This window comes from Danio rerio, chromosome 10 (assembly GCF_049306965.1).
Source record: "Danio rerio strain Tuebingen ecotype United States chromosome 10, GRCz12tu, whole genome shotgun sequence".
Taxonomy (NCBI): Eukaryota; Metazoa; Chordata; class Actinopteri; order Cypriniformes; family Danionidae; genus Danio; species Danio rerio.
The window spans coordinates 31,616,465-31,635,000 of record NC_133185.1 but is presented as its reverse complement, the minus strand read 5'-3'; the positions used below and the strand labels follow the sequence as shown (position 1 = coordinate 31,635,000).

The following is an 18,536-nucleotide window of genomic DNA, read 5'->3' as shown; positions in this document are numbered from 1 at the left end:
CTCAAGTGTCATAAATTGAAGGCATTGTGGGATATCAAAGGGAGCAAAGGAAACATACTGCAAAATCTGATCAGAAGGAACATCCGAAGAAAGAAAATTAAGTAGAATTGGACAGATCTGGACGTGCCTTGATGCCATCTTTAATTGGAATACATATATTTTATTTTGCGAAAGTAGACCACAAAAAAGGAACACTTTTTTTGTGCAAACCTCATTTGCACCATCAAATAAATAAAATAAAAACTTCCTGCCGAGGAATGCAGCATTTTTATGCTTTTTTATATTTACATTGTGACAACCTGCCGTAGTATACGCTGCTGTATATAAAGCTTCCATTAAACAACCTCTTATAGCCTATTTGTCTATAGAGTATATACTCCTACAGCCTATTTGTCTATAGAGTATATACTCCGACAGCCTATTTGTCTAGAGTATATACTCCGACAGCCTATTTGTCTATAGAGTATATACTCCTACAGCCTATTTGTCTATAGAGTATATACTATTACAGTCTATTTGTCTAGAGTATATACTCTTACAGCCTATTTGTTTAGAGTATACTCTTACAGCCTATTTGTCTATAGAGTATATACTCCTACAGCCTATTTGTCTATAGAGTATATACTCTTACAGCCTATTTGTCTAGAGTATATACTGCTACAGCCTATTTGACTATAGAGTATATACTCTTACAGCCTATTTGTCTATAGAGTATATACTCTTACAGCCTATTTGTCTATAGAGTATATACTCTTACAGCCTATTTGTCTATAGAGTATATACTCTTACAGCCTATTTGTCTAGAGTAGATACTCTTACAGTCTATTTGTCTATAGCAGGGGTCTCAAACTCAATTTACCTGGGGGCCGCAGGAGGCAAAGTCTGGGTGAGGCTGGGCCGCATAAGGGATTTCACAAAAAAAAGTCCTCAAATGTCATTATTAACAGTTTTAATTATTTCTTCTGAACATGAAGTGTCCTGAACATTAATAGAACATTTAGTGAAGATTATGAACAGTTCTTCTGAACATGGCATCTTTTGCTTACTTCTTGCTGCCAGAGACTTGACAGCGCTTCTTCTCACAAATCTGAACCACATTTGGCTTTAGAGCGGAAGCAGTTGAGACCCTCAGTATGGCTTGAAGATGATCATCATTAAGTCTAGACCTGTACTTTGACTTATTGAAGTCCTAGGGAAAAAAGTGGGGGAACTCACTCAAAACTTCCATTCCCTCACCTAAAAAAAGGCGTATATATGTATAAATAAAACACCCCCACCCCACTCCAGTCACATCAGTCTGTACCAGTCTGTATCTACCTATGATATATATAAGAGTTTGAGACCCCTGGTCTATAGAGTATATACTCTTACAGCCTATTTGTCTATAGAGTATATACTCTTACAGCCTATTTGTCTAGAGTAGATACTCTTACAGTCTATTTGTCTATAGAGTATATACTCTTACAGTCTATTTGTCTATAGAGTATATACTCTTACAGCCTATTTGTCTATAGAGTATATGTTCTTACAGCCTATTTGTCTATAGAGTATATGCTCTTACAGTCTATTTGTCTATAGAGTATATACTCTTACAGCCTATTTGTCTATAGAGTATATACTCTTACAGCCTATTTGTCTATAGAGTATATACTCTTACAGCCTATTTGTCTATAGAGTATATGCTCTTACAGCCTATTTGTCTATAAAGTATATACTCTTACAGCCTATTTGTCTATAGAGTATATACTCTTACAGCCTATTTGTCTATAGAGTATATACTCTTACAGCCTATTTGTCTAGAGTAGATACTCTTACAGCGTATTTGTCTATAGAGTATATACTCTTACAGCCTATTTGTCTAGAGTAGATACTCTTACAGCCTATTTGTCTATAGAGTATATACTCCGACAGCCTATTTGTCTAGAGTATATACTCCGACAGCCTATTTGTCTATAGAGTATATACTCCTACAGCCTATTTGTCTATAGAGTATATACTATTACAGTCTATTTGTCTAGAGTATATACTCTTACAGCCTATTTGTTTAGAGTATACTCTTACAGCCTATTTGTCTATAGAGTATATACTCCTACAGCCTATTTGTCTATAGAGTATATACTCTTACAGCCTATTTGTCTAGAGTATATACTGCTACAGCCTATTTGACTATAGAGTATATACTCTTACAGCCTATTTGTCTATAGAGTATATACTCTTACAGCCTATTTGTCTAGAGTATATACTGCTACAGCCTATTTGACTATAGAGTATATACTCTTACAGCCTATTTGTCTATAGAGTATATACTCTTACAGCCTATTTGTCTATAGAGTATATACTCTTACAGCCTATTTGTCTAGAGTAGATACTCTTACAGTCTATTTGTCTATAGCAGGGGTCTCAAACTCAATTTACCTGGGGGCCGCAGGAGGCAAAGTCTGGGTGAGGCTGGGCCGCATAAGGGATTTCACAAAAAAAAGTCCTCAAATGTCATTATTAACAGTTTTAATTATTTCTTCTGAACATGAAGTGTCCTGAACATTAATAGAACATTTAGTGAAGATTATGAACAGTTCTTCTGAACATGGCATCTTTTGCTTACTTCTTGCTGCCAGAGACTTGACAGCGCTTCTTCTCACAAATCTGAACCACATTTGGCTTTAGAGCGGAAGCAGTTGAGACCCTCAGTATGGCTTGAAGATGATCATCATTAAGTCTAGACCTGTACTTTGACTTATTGAAGTCCTAGGGAAAAAAGTGGGGGAACTCACTCAAAACTTCCATTCCCTCACCTAAAAAAAGGCGTATATATGTATAAATAAAACACCCCCACCCCACTCCAGTCACATCAGTCTGTACCAGTCTGTATCTACCTATGATATATATAAGAGTTTGAGACCCCTGGTCTATAGAGTATATACTCTTACAGCCTATTTGTCTATAGAGTATATACTCTTACAGCCTATTTGTCTAGAGTAGATACTCTTACAGTCTATTTGTCTATAGAGTATATACTCTTACAGTCTATTTGTCTATAGAGTATATACTCTTACAGCCTATTTGTCTATAGAGTATATACTCTTACAGCCTATTTGTCTATAGAGTATATGCTCTTACAGTCTATTTGTCTATAGAGTATATACTCTTACAGCCTATTTGTCTATAGAGTATATGTTCTTACAGCCTATTTGTCTATAGAGTATATGCTCTTACAGTCTATTTGTCTATAGAGTATATACTCTTACAGCCTATTTGTCTATAGAGTATATACTCTTACAGCCTATTTGTCTATAGAGTATATACTCTTACAGCCTATTTGTCTATAGAGTATATGCTCTTACAGCCTATTTGTCTATAAAGTATATACTCTTACAGCCTATTTGTCTATAGAGTATATACTCTTACAGCCTATTTGTCTATAGAGTATATACTCTTACAGCCTATTTGTCTAGAGTAGATACTCTTACAGCCTATTTGTCTATAGAGTATATACTCTTACAGCCTATTTGTCTAGAGTAGATACTCTTACAGCCTATTTGTCTATAGAGTATATACTCTTACTTGTCTATAGAGTATATACTCTTACAGCCTATTTGTCTATAGAGTATATACTCTTACAGCCTATTTGTCTAGAGTAGATACTCTTACAGTCTATTTGTCTGTAGAGTATATACTCTTACAGTCTATTTGTATATAGAGTATATACTCTTACAGCCTATTTGTCTAGAGTATATACTCCTACAGCCTATTTGTCTTTAGAGTATATACTCTTACAGCCTATTTGTCTATAGAGTATATACTCTTACAGCCTATTTGTTTAGAGTAGATACTCTTACAGCCTATTTGTCTATAGAGTATATACTCTTACAGCCTATTTGTCTAGAGTAGATACTCTTACAGTCTATTTGTCTATAGAGTATATACTCTTACAGCCTATTCAATGTAATAATTAAAAGCTTTTTAATAAAAAGCAACAACTTAAATAAAATAGCAAAAGTTTTAACTTGAAAAACACTAATTATTCTAGTTGTTAGATTCATATTAAATGATATGTAAATACATCAAATACAGGTTTTAAATACATTTATTTTCGTTTATAGTTATTAACAAAAAATTCTTTCCTCAAACTGCCTGGTCGTATCTAATATGTTCACCATTATTGCACTGACCAAAGATAAATGAATACTTTTTAATGTTATTCTCCTATAAGGCTTATAAGCATGCAAATGAACATGACACTCATCTCCTGAAGACTCTTCCAAGGTGTCATTAGCATTAATAGCTGTTTTGCTGATATGTGGGAGTATATACATGAGCGTGAAAATCATCCTCATGTCTATGTTCATAAGCCACAGAGCAGCCCGTTGGTCCTGCATGTAGGAGGACGCCTGCGCACGGGTGTACGTTTGTTTATGAATGGAGGAGAGTTAAGATATTTGTCATCCACTTCTGAACAGCGGCACGTTAGCTGGCAAAGATGAGTGGGGACGTTACAGAGTCTTTATCCTTGAAGACATTTATACATAAAAAGAAATTCAGGCTTTGAATGGGAGATGACTTTTTTCCATTTTTTATTTATTTATTTATTTTTGCTGTAACAAGGGGGTAAAATGAAAACACGCAGTGCTCAGCATAAATGATGACACCATCCTTTTAAAAATGAATATTTTATAACCATTTCTTTGTGAAGATGGTTTATTTTATTTTGAACATTTGAACAGATTTATTTAACAGATATACTTGTTAAAATATTATTTTATTCACTGAACATCTTTAGAAATAGAAAGATTTAAATTCATGCAAAATATTGCAAAAAGATACAAACTACAAAATTTTCATGGATTTTTTTGCTTCTCTTGATTTTTACTCTTTTCAAGATTTTTATTTTATATTTTTCTCTAATATATAAATTTGCGCTACTAATTTATGGATCATTTTTGTAAGTTATTTTGTTAGATTAGCTCCAGAAAATATTTATTTAAATGAGAGATTTGTGAGGGGTGGGCTCCTATATCCTGAGCTATATAATGAATGTATTATATATTAGATAATATGTATATTCTAAAGTAATTATATGTATATATAATAAAAAAAGATAATCCCAATATGAAAAGACAGGTTATGCCTAATATTTTGATGATATTGGAATTTTAATTACATTTGAATGTTTTTCTCTACTTGGCTGCATATATTTGATTTAAATATAACCTGCAATATTGTAAAATATTATTAGATTTTAAAATAAATGTTTTTTATGTAATGCATTATTTATTGTATTTTATTCCTGCGATTTAAGTTTCAGGCAGAGTTTTTAGTATCATTTATCTGATTTTTAGTGTCCCTTGATCCTTCAGAGATATAATCAATTATTATTATCATTATTATATTTTCTGATTTGTAATTTGGGGAAAACTCATGCATTTATGAGTATTTTATGAACATAAATATTGTGTAACATTATAAATGTCTTTACTCTTTTTCAATTGAATGTGTCCTTGATTAAAATATTTTTTAACAAAACATATCTATTTTTTAAAATGCAACATTAAGAAAAATAACTAGTTTATTCGATATTCAGAAATATTTGATGAGCAGCAAATCAACATATAATAATTTCTAAAGGATTGTAAAACACGGATGCTTTAAATTACAATAATAAATTCGGACATATAACATTATATTATATTAAACTGAAATAATTTTTCACAATTTGTTTAATAAGGGACCTATTATGCTCCTTTTTTACAAGATGTAAATTAATTCTCTGAAATCTCTAAAGTAGGTGACGCGGTGGGGCAGTAGGTAGTGCTGTCGCCTCACAGCAAGAAGGTTCGAGCCTCGGCTGGATCAGTTGGCGTTTCTGTGTGGAGTTTGCATGTTCTCCCTGCATTCGCGTGGGTTTCCTCCGGGTGCTCCGGTTTCCCCCACAGTCCAAAAACATGCGCTACAGTTGAATTGGGTAGGCTAAATTGTCTGAGTTATATGAGTGTGAATGAGTGAGAGTGAATGTTTCCCTGAGATGGGTTGCAACTGGAAGGGCATGAGCTGCGTAAAGCATAAGTAATAAAGGGACTAAGCCGAAAATAAAATAAATGAATGTCTAGAGTGTGTATGTGAGGTTTCAGCTTGAAATACCCCACAAATAAATTTTTATACCTCTTTAAACCCCCCTCTTTCAGGTTGTGATCCCAATTTCGTCAAGTTTTTTAATTCAGGATTTGTCGCTTTAAATTCAAATGACGTTGTGCTTTTTTTCAAAAGAGAGAGCTATAAACACCTGTGTGTCACCATATCGGCAGACTAAAACCTTTTAAACAAATAAATGCATCATCGTAAAACTGCTCTTAGGGTGCTTTCACACCTGTGAATCGATTTAGTTGTTCCGAAACAGAGATTACAAATGTTACATTGTTGCTCTTTGCTCTTGGAGCGGTTCGCTTTCACACTGCAAAGTTTCTAATCGGACCAAAAGAGCTAAAACAAGTCACGTGCGAGTAATCTCTCCTCACATTAGTCAGAGTGTCAGGGTTTATTTTGCAGCGTCCCGCTGTAAGCTGTCAGGAGAGGTGGTGGTTTGGTGGTGATTAACAGGGTGCGGGCGCGACGTGTCTGAGGAGAGACGCGGTGGGGAGAGTTGAGAAGGGTGCGATGCCTATTTGAGGACCGGGAGGGAGACGTGAGATTACCGGGAGATCATCACTCGTTTGCGGGCATCCGGAGACTCGCGAAACTTCCCGCCCTGCTCATAATTCTCTCTTCAAATAGCCGTATGCCTATTACATATCCATAAAACACTGTAATATAACCGCGCTCGGATCGGATCGCTTTCTCACTGCAATCGAACCGCTCCAGGGTTTGTTTCAATCGAGCCGAGACCACCTCATTCAAGCGATCTCGGAGCGATTACTTTGGCGCGGAACAGAGCGCGATTGCCCTGTTCACATATGTCAATCGAACCGCGCTAACTGGGCAAACGAGATACGTTCCGAAACAAAAGTGTAGGTGTGAAAGCACCCTTAAAATCTATAATCAATCTTAATGTCTCCAAACATTTGTCTGGTAATTTAGATTTACTAAAATAGCAATATATAGAAAAAAAATTATTAATAATTGCTGAAAATTAAATTACAAAATGGATCTGTGTGTGTAACATGGTGCAATGTGGATTTATGTGGATTTATTTAACTTTGTCATCACTTAAAAGTCACTTTAATCAGGTTTAATATAACATAAAGCCAACAAAGGATAAAAACTCCCCTGTACATAAAACATGTCATGTCTTTTTAACTCATAATTTAGATTTGTCATATTTTGACTTGGTAAGTCATCATTTTGAATTTTGTATTTTGTAATTTACAAAATTATTACTTAAAAAGAGCACAAAATTTGATTTGAAATAAATTAGTAGATGGAAGTCAGTCAGGATTTGTTGATAAAACAGTCACATGTCTGAAACTGAAAGCAGACTCTATACAATTGCTGAAAATAATTGTGTATATTCATCACAATTGTTCAGAGCTGTTTTGTCATAATCATCTATCAAAAGCGAGGGATTGTGACAGAGAAATACATCACTGCTATGAGGAAAATAGGTTTGTAGAGACGAGGAACTTCAGTACCACTTGTACAGTTTCAGAGAAATTTATTTTTGCTTTGTTTTTGTCAGTTGACTTCTACCACTCCGTCTCATTTCAAGAGTCAACATACTTGAAAATGGGGTTTTAAAGTTATTTTATGCCTCAAGGTAATGAATGAGGAAGTGTTCGAGGAGAAAGTTTCCCTTCAGTTCCTATATTCAATATAGCTTTTGCATTACGAATAGTAGAATACAACTTTCAAAACGCAGAATACTTACAAAAGAAAGTCTGATAAACAATATCGTACTGCAAATCATATAAATAGAATTTACTTCCTAACTCAGCGATTAGATATCTAAGAGAAGTGCATCATTTCCAATCAGGTTTTCTTGTTTATGTATTATCAATACAAGCTTATTCACACATTCACAGCTGAAAGAAGCGATTAAATGGTGCTCATTTCAGAGGAATGTCTGACACTGTGAATAAAATGTTTGAGTCACAGATGGCCAAAAACAGACTTCTTACATAATCATGTAAACAGGCCAGTCTTGTGCTGCTGAATATGTATTATTATGTATCATCAGAGCCAGAGATCACTTCTTCAATACCAGTACAAATCCTTATTGATTTCTGAGACAGGCAAACCTGGAAAACACAAGACAATTGCAAGTAAATAATCTATAAACATTGAATATAAATATAACACACCTATAATAGAGCTAATATAATGCAGCCTAATGAGATTTATTTAATGTGCTACTCTGTTAACGATTTGTGTAAATTACACAGTATTTAAGAGTAAAATGAACAATATTTTACTGTAGGACAGTTATTTAGTACGTTAAAGATGCATTTTGAAAATTACTGTATATTTTACAATAACAATATACAATACTGTAAATACATATGCAGCGAGATATATGGTGCTGTGAATGCAAATACAGTATTGGTGCTGTATTAGATTTACAGTTAGTTATTCTACAGGAAATTGTTAACAGTGTATAGAATACTTCAATCTTATGGTCAAACATCACATAGTATTTGAAGTATTTTTCCCATTCATTTTCCCCATAGGGATTTTTAAAAAGACCTCATTTATATATAGAAGGTATGGATTTATTTCACTTTACTATTTCACTTTTTTATCACTTAAAAGTCACTTTAATGAGGTTTATTATAATATAAAGCCCCCGAAGGATAAAAAATCCCCAGTACATAAAAACATGTCATGTCTTTTGAACTCATAATTTAGATTTATGTCATATTTTGACTTGGTAAGTCATCATTTTAAATTAAAAATTTTGTAACTTACAAAATTATTACTTAAAAAGAGTACAAAATTTGATTCGAGATAGATGGAAGTCAGTGTACTTTAATGAGGGAAAGAACCACAATGCAGCAATTTGAATAAAAATAAAAACATCTAAGAAATGTAAAACTTTCTTATTTATTTCAACATGTCTATATTCCTACACAATTTGCTTGATTACACAGCATCTAATTGCACAAAAAAAGTGAATATATATTTATATAATATATATATATATATATATATATATATATATATATATATATATATATATATATATATATATATATTTTTTTTTTTTTTTTTTTTTTTTGCCTAAAATGAGTTATTAGAAGAGAAATTTAACCTTTGTCATTTATCTCATAATTTGGACTTGCTAAGTCATATTTTTTCCTCACGTGGAGGAAATCGTCTTCCTATAATTATAGGTCTTAAACCAAACCAATCAGCTATAACAAGAATCACAACAGTAGAAACTTTGATTTGAAACAACTTAGTAGATGGAAATCAGTGTGTGTTAAATCAGTGTTTCTCAACCATGTTCCTGAAGGACCACCAGCTCTGCAAATTTTCCGTTTCTCCTTAACCAAACACACTTGACTGAAAGACCTGAAACGAAACATGCAGTGTTGGTGGTCCTCCAGGAATGTGGTTGAGAAACACTGTGTTAAATAACTACAACTCAGCTATTTGAAGGAAAATATAAATAAAAACATCTAAGAAATAAAAAACTATTTATTTATAGTTGTTGGCTGTATCTGCAGAAGCAATTTATTTTAAGTTAATTGCTAAATGTATATTTGAAGTGTTAAGCGGCAGTGGGTTAAAGTAAAGAGATTTTTGTTGCACTTTGCATTAGTGAATTAGTGAAATTTTCTGTAAAGCATCGTGGGAATTGAAGATATTGAATTAATGTAAACAGATGCATTCAGTAAAAGTACATAAAATTGATTAACAAACTCCCCAGCAAGCATTTTTTGTTTTTAAAAGAAGTCTAATAAATGTCTAATAGACGTCTAAACATAGACGGCTTCATTAAACAAGGCTAAATTTGAGCTGTCTGTGTAATAAGATGACTAATAGACATTTAGGAATAGCCCAAAACATGTCTTCCATTTCACAACAAAAGTCTCAAACTAAATCTAAATATCTTTAGAGGACTTCGAAATGAATATTACTGTAATACAGCTGCAGTCTCTATTTGCTTTTTTGTGTTTCTTTGGTGATGAAATTTTGCACTTGATGGATTTTTAAAAGTTTCTTCAAGGTTTTTTTCAGTCTAAGAGAAATAAGTCATCCTTTATAACCAGGGTATCTTCTGTGCGTTCCATGTCCGTCTTCAAACCAAATAAGGAAAACTAAGGAAACTGACATTTTTCGGGGACATTTGGCTCACAAAAAAAAAAAGAAGAGATTTTGTCTTGATTTTCATTTTTTGATTTCGGGTAGTAAAAGGGAATAAACGACTTTAAAATTTATTATCCACATGTAGACGGTGCTCAAACATCCCTTTTCCTCTGATTGGTCAACCAAACCTGAGCTTGCGACGTCGCCTTCAAAAAAAATAGTCCTCTGCAAATCAGCACAGAGGCTTTAAATTATTATTATTGAATTATATATTTTTATTTACATATTCTATAATTTGATCAGTAAGTAGGCTTGCATTCATTGCATATGCATACAATAAATAAAAACGTTAATTAACTGTATTATTTCACATTTGTCTTTGAAATAAGGTCATAGTTTGATGCCAAACACCTTGCTGCTGTCCACCTGATGCCGAGCAAAGCTAATCATTTTAGAGCAGAACATGGTTTGCATAATTGCTTCAGAGCTAGGTCTATATAACAACAACAGCAACAACAACAACAACAACAACAACAACAACAACAACAACAACAACAACAACAACAACAATAATAATAATAATATAAAAGGACTAAGCCTAAAAGTTCAATTCAAATCCGCTTTATTTGTATAGCGCTTTTACAATGTAGATTGTGTCAAAGCAGCTTCACATAAATGGTCATAGTAAACTAGAACAGTGTAGTTTTAGTTTTTAGTGTTTAAGTTCAGTTCAGTTTAGCTCAGTTCAGTGTGCTTTAAAATCATTACTGAGAGTCCAAACACTAAAGAGCAAATTCATCGATGGGTAGCTCTACAGACCCCAAACCATGCAAGCTAGAGGCGACAGCGGAGAGGGGAAAAAAAAGTTCACCGATAGGCGAGTGACGAAAAAAAAACTTGAGAGAAACCAGACTCAGTTGGGCACTTTTTTTGACACCATTTTAATTTCTCTGCTGGCCAAAAGAAAATAAATGAATAATAATAAGAACAATAATAATAATTATAGGCTAATAATAATGATAATTAATACTGTTTACTTAGTGTTTTTTTTTATTATTATTTAGTTTTTTTTAAAATAGTTGTTAGCAGGACCAGAATAAGAACACATCGTGCCCTGGGCCTATAACAAAAGATACCATTTATTTTTATTTTATTTCCTCCTACTTTAATCATTGATTATCCATTTTCCTACCCTAAATAAAAAAACTAAAATTAAACCTAATTGTCTTTTTTTTTTTTTTTTGTGAGCAAGTCTGTTTTCTTAGTTTTCCTTTTTTTTGTTTGAAAACAGATATAAAGTGTACAGAAGATAATAATAATAATAATAATATAATAATTCATAATGCACTTGTGTTTCTTTTATCGCTCATTATTAATTTTTGTCTGCAGATTTCTTATTTATTTCAATATATCTGTATTCTTACACAATTTTCTTGATTACACAAAGTCTAATGGCACAAAAAAATGTGAAAATATATTTATATTTCTTGCTAAAACAGGTTATTAGAAGAGATATTTAACCTTTGACCTTAATGTAAAACAAATACAATTTTGAACCTGACTTCCAATGTTAAATTTTGTATTAGATGCTTATGCAAATTATCATATATTGAATTAAAACCTTATTTGAATATTAAAACAATATTTTGTGTGTTAAAACATTTTTGCAATTATTAATGTAATCACTCAACTGGGCAAAAAACAGTGTATGTAACAGTGGCAATATATTAGGTTATTTTTACCCCATTAGCCTTTAGTGAAAACCAGTTGATTGTGGCAAAACAAACGAACATCAACCCCATAAGCTGCAATACCTGAATCGAGGCTGATTCTGCTTCCAGACACATCTTTAAATGCCGCCCCGGAGTTCCATTCAGGTCTGGTGTCTGATTTGGAGAAGGGCGAGATCATGATGCCCCCCGCGGGCCGCTCCATCTGCAGGAGATTGAGGTAAGAGCTGGCGCTGCTCTCGCCGCTCGCCGGCTGCTGGTAGAGGATCTGAGGCAGTTCAAAAGCTGATGAGCTCTGTCTGGGTGCACAGGGCCACAGTGATGAAGATGAAGATGATGAAGAGGACGACGATGATGAAAGTCCCGAGGGGTTCACGATAACTCCCTGAGATGGAGATGGAGTTTCCATGGAGGTGAGGGGGGTCAGTTTTGAGGAAGAGTGTGTGCTGGGTTTAGACCATGACATTGCCCATGGTGATGATGATGATGAGGGGATATCTGGGATTATAAATATAAAAGCACATGTTCAGCATTTTTTCAGTCTAATAGCAATCAAACATCCAAAATGCAATTTGAAGTGTTGTTACACTATAAAACAGGGGTGTCAATATCAATCCCTGGAGGGCCGAAGCCTTGCACAGTTTAGATCCAACCCTGCTCCAACACATTTATCTGTAGGTTTCAAACAAGCCTGAAGGACTCAATTAGTTTGATCAGGTGTGTTTAATTAGGGTTGGAACTAAACTGTGCAGAGCTGCGGCCCTTTTGGAACGGAGTTTGACACCTGTGCTGTAAAACATATCTGTTAAAATACAGTGGTGGAAAGAGTACTGAAAAATCATACTCAAGTAAAAGTACCATTACTTGCCTAAAAATTTAGTATGAGTAGAGTAAAAGTATCTGCTTTAAATATTACTCAAAGTATAAATAAAAAGTAGCCCTTTCAAAAGTACTCAAGAGTAGTGAGTATTATGCTGTAAAAGCTGATGATTTACATGTAATTTGTTGATGTGTGTAAACGTAACATTCTGTAGTGCATTTAGTTATTGCCTAGCAGGCACACAATGTCATAAGATGTTAATATTAGGTTAGATTTAGGTCAGATGACCAAAATTCAATGTCTAGCCAGCGTCTAAGAACAATGTTATTTTGACATCCAACGACGTCACATGGCACTGATATTTGGTTCATTTTAATTTGTGTTAAAAACTGACCAAAATCCAACGTCGAGCCACCATCTTAAACCAACATCATTGACTTCACATACTGAGATTTATTTGTTAAGTATGGCAACCAAAATCCAACATCTGATAGACGTCATAATGGTAACATCCACACAGCGTCAAGCTGTAACATCATTAGACGTTGATATTTGGTTGATTTTAGGTAGGTCGTTGGACATTGGCGTTGAGTTCTGACATATAACCGATTTTTATTTCTAAACAAAATTTAACGTTCCCACGACATTGAAGTGCAATGTCAATCTGACATCATGTTAACGTCTTGTGTCTGCTGGGTGTTTAAGACCATTTCGATCATCATACAGTAAACATCCGTCATCTTTTCATCAGTGACATGCATCTAAACAGTCTCTGGGTCAATGCGTGTAAAGGATACTTTTAATGCTTCTAAACAGTTTGCTGCAATTATAAAGCGCCCATGTCTTGGGGTAGTTCATTATGATGCCATTTACCTCTTTATTTTTTTTGATCGGACAGGAAATCACAGGACTGATTTTTCTAATCCCCACACAAAATAAAAAATAATGTGGTGACTGCAGGTTGAAGGAAAGTAGTGGAGTAAAAGTACCGATACAGCACTAAAAATGTACTCAAGGCAAAATAAAAGTACACATTTTTAAAACTACTTAATAATTTACAATTTCTAAGAAAAACTACTCGATTACAGTAATTTGAGTATTTGTAATTTGTTACTTTAAACCACTGTTAAAATGTGGAACGGGCTACCTACTGTATGTCCATTAGAAAAATTTTGAATGATTCTTTGTTCAAAGGGAAACTTAAACTACACCTCCTAGAAAGAGCTTTTTAAATTGGGAGAAAATTGATCCAATTGTATGTATCTGGTGTCTTGTAATTTATCGTTGAAGCTGTGTGGTATGTTAAATGTATTCTTTGTTTTTTTACTTTTAGGTTTGTACAGCACAATGTTCAACAACTCGTCACTTTGGAATTATAAAGTTTCATCTGTGTTCTGAATGATTTTGAGATACTGAGCTTCAAAGGTTTTGCAATTCATTTAGCAAACATTATGTGTGTAACATTTGTTTTTTTTTTTAAATAAAAAGTCTTAAAATGTAAACAACTTATAAAAAAAACATCCCATCATGTAAATAAGTTGTCATTTAATAAGAATATATCAATAACTTGATTTTGATAAAAATGTCAGATAGAACCTTATAATTCTAAGGTGACAAACTGTTGTTTTATTGTGCTTTATAAATAAACCAAACCAAACCAATTAACAGTTTCTGTATTTTGTGTTTTCCATTTATTTACAGTTGTAATTGCATCATGGGAGCCTGATCTCTGTTCTATTGAATTTTAATGTTGAAAATTCAACTCTACAGTTTAACAAAATGACTTTCATTGACCTTTTAGTGGTTTGAGACAAGATGTTGTTTAAGAAATAATATATAGAGAACCACGTTTGTAAAATAACAGAAAATGTACTGGCGTGAAGTACTTTATTAAGTACTATATAAATAGTAAATAGTAATTTATTAAGTAGTGTTAAAAATGTGTCCTTTTACGTTCCCTTGAGTGCAGTTTTAGTATTGGTATTTTTATACTTTCCTTCAACCTGCCATCACTACTTTATTATTTACTGAGTATAGAGATTAGATAAATCAGTCCAGTGATTCATGTCCAATCAAATCGCACATAAAAAAAAGTAAATCGCATTATAATGAACTACTTTAAGACATGCAGCAAACTGTTTGTAAACATTAAAAGTGTTTAAGAAGAAACTTTACACGCAGTGATTTAGAGATTATTTACACTGTATGTCACTGATGAGACAATGATGGATGTTTACTGTATGATGACCTAAATGGCCTTAAACAATAACTAAAAGCACTACAGAATGTTAGGTTTACACACACACATGCACAATTTACATGTAAACGCATGAGCCGTACACATCGAAATACTCACTACTCTTGAGGACTTTTAAATGGCTACTTATTACTCAAACTTTAAGTAATACAACAGATACTTTTACTCTATTTGCACTATATTTTTGGACAAGTATTAGTACTTTTACTTGAGTATGATTTCCAGTATGCTTTCCACCACTGCTGGCAGCTTATTACCAGTTTTTTTGCAGCATAAAACACCAATCCAGACAATATTTCACTTCAAACTATTAAAAATATACAAAAAAAAAAAAAAAAAAAGCTTTTTTAACTTCTCAAGGCTAAATGTTGTTTGAAGAAAGATCAAGGTCCCATAATGCAATCATAATGCCTAAAAAAGTTTTTAAAAAAAAATCTCACAATGAATAAAAAAATATGGAAAACTGTCATTTTACAGATATTTTTACACTGTAGTTTAACTTCTTCAATGTTTGTTTGTATCACACAATATATATATATATATATATATATATATATATATATATATATATATATATATATATATATATATATATATATATATATATATATATTTTTTTTTTTTTTTATGTGTTCATATATACTGTGTGTATATATGTTATATCTTTTTATGTTCAATTTTCTCAAAATAAGATTTTTTTTTCTGGCACTAACATTTTTTATTGGATTTAATATTTTTTTAAGGTAAGTGGCTGTAAACAATTCACGTGGGCTGAATTTAAACAAACAAATAAAGTTGAACAATAAATTTAATGATAAATTTAACAAGCCCATATAAAATGTTTGCAACCACTTACCTTAAAAACCTGTAGTAAATCCAATTAATACTGTTTTCTTTTTCAGTGTGCAGGCCTACTGGGTCATAAATGTCCATCTATCACATTAATTTATATTATCATAATTTATAGTAGATAGTTCAGTTTTATTTATTCATTCATTTTATATTTTTACCATGCCTTAATAAAGAACTTGTATTAATCTGCTGTAGTAATAAGTTGATAGTTGCTGTGGTAATACAAAAATTATAGTAATAAAGTTTGGTGTAGTAAAAAAAGACAAAATATACTACCGTAATTATTAAAGTTTATTCATTTACTCTTAAGTCACCAAGCTTAAATATAAAAATATATGAATATATATGAACATATATATATATATATATATATATATATATATATATATATATATATATATATATATATATATATATTCATACAACTTTTTCCTAGTTTTGGTAGAAGAATTTTATGCACATTAGCTCATATTTAATTAAATAATTCTTCATTGAAACTAAAAAATAAACAAATAAATAAAAAGATTACACTTAGAGAGTATGCTATGTGGATTTAAGTCTTGAAAAGCCCTTGATGATGACGACGAATAGGAGGGGATTATAAACAAAGACCATTAAATACAAGAGACTTTGTTATAAATGTATATGTTTAGATATAAAGACGTCATCGTACCTGATCTGGGAGTCCTGCTGCTGTCTTTGGCTTTAATGCTGAGGTCTTTCGGTATGGTAGCTTTGTTGAGCGCGCGGAAGAAATGCTCGTCCACCGCAGTGTTGATGTCGCCCTGATAGTATGTGAAGAGTTGTGGAGGATCTTTAATCTCTCCTGAGCGCTCTAACACTCTGTTCTCCATCATCCTGACTCAAGGATACAACATAAATGAGGTATTATTATACAAAACGGGGGCATTTGTGTTCCTCATGTAAATGCGTGTAAACCGTTCGTTAAAGCTTAATTACCCTTTCGAAAATAAACCACCATTATACTACAACTAATAACAGACATAAGTCCAAATATTCAGCGTGGTTTTTCTACACTAACCGTAGTTTAACCATGGTATCTGTGATAGGATATGTTAAACAAGTGGTAATTGATGAACATGGTTATGCAAATGTGACAGGATACAGGTTGATATCCACTAAACGTTAATATAGGCCTACTTCAATTCAAAGCTTTTTGGTCATAAGATCAATTATACAATCAACGACTTACAGAGATAGTTCACCCAAAAATGAAACTTCTGTCATCATACTCACACTTATTAATATATTTTAAAGAAACCTGTAACCATTGACATCCATAGTAGTTTTTCCTATGTCAATGGTTACAGGTTTTTAGCTTTCTTCAAGTCATACTCTTTTGTGTTTGACAGAGCAAAGTCGTTAAGGTTTGGAACCACTTCAGGAATAGGCATGGGACCGTTTTCAAGGTTTACCATAAACATGTTTAACAATTATTTTATTTAGTTTTTTTAGCGCAATTATCTCCAGCATAAAAGGACCCTCCACATTAAAAACTACTGGTGTTCAATAGGAAAAACAGTTGCTGAGAGCAGTATTTTTGAAAGCAGTAATCACAATACTGTGAAACTGTGATATTTTATACCGTTTTCATACTATCAAAAACTTATAGCAGCCCATGCCTATTCAGGAAGATTAAACAGTACATTTTAATTTTTGGGTGAACTCTCTCTTTAACTCATCAAACTGATCAAACGTGACTTTAAACAAATGTTTAGCTTAATGTTACCATTTAGATTTCAAATGTTTCAAAAAGTGTTATGTGTATGTGTGTGTATATATATATATATATATATATATATATATATATATATATATATATATATATATATATGTGTGTGTGTGTGTACACTACCGGTCAAAAATTGAAAAGTAGTTTATAATTTATTTAATAATTTAATCCAGTTTATTTTAAAGATGTGTTTTCAGCTTCATTACTCCAGGCGTCAGTCACATGGTCCTTTAGAAATAGCAATTAAAGCAATAACGACTGAAGTAATAATTTCTTTTGAAACGACATACAATGTTAAATAAATATATATTTAACAATTTTTTACATTTAATAAATGTTGCCTTGATGAACAGAATAATTTTATTTAAATTATTAATTAAAACTATAAAAAAAGAGAAAAGTGATCCAAAACTTTTGACCGGTAGTGTAGATTTGAAGAGCAAAATATACATTTATTTAAAAAAAAACAACAACAACAAACTGTTCCTTTTGAGAAAAAAAAAAAAGATTTTTAGTGCATTTTAAAATATATGTAGTTTGACACGGCACAGTGCAGTTTATTAATATTTAAAAACAAAATCAATATTACACAATTCTGCAGTGTAAAACCACCAAACAAAAATAAAAGTCTAGTGCTTCAAATCCATGAAGAAATAAAAAAAAAAATGACATCACCTACTGCATAGAAGTAAACTCCAGCTATAAACGGACCCGTAAAAAAAGCGTAGCCCAAAAAAAACTCTTAAAAACCAGGAATAAATGGGAACAAGCTGTTCCCTCTTATCCTCTAAAACAAGACTTTTAACAGTATTAAAAAACTAAAACGTCCAACATGCTTCTTACCGAACTGAATCCAGCACACATCCAGTCAGTGATCACACTAAAACA

At 32.4% G+C, this 18,536-nt stretch overlaps 1 protein-coding gene across 2 annotated transcripts; it reads right to left on the bottom strand.

Moving 5' to 3' along the window:
• Positions 1 to 7,625: 7,625 nt before the first annotated feature.
• Positions 7,626 to 18,527, bottom strand: si:ch73-52f15.5. Of its 2 annotated transcripts, none has more exon segments than NM_001386803.1 (4): positions 7,626 to 8,225; positions 12,051 to 12,464; positions 16,569 to 16,757; positions 18,492 to 18,527. In NM_001386803.1, coding segments are annotated over 3 exon segments (642 nt in total). In that variant the 5' UTR covers positions 16,753 to 16,757; positions 18,492 to 18,527; the 3' UTR covers positions 7,626 to 8,181.
• Positions 18,528 to 18,536: the final 9 nt, after the last annotated feature.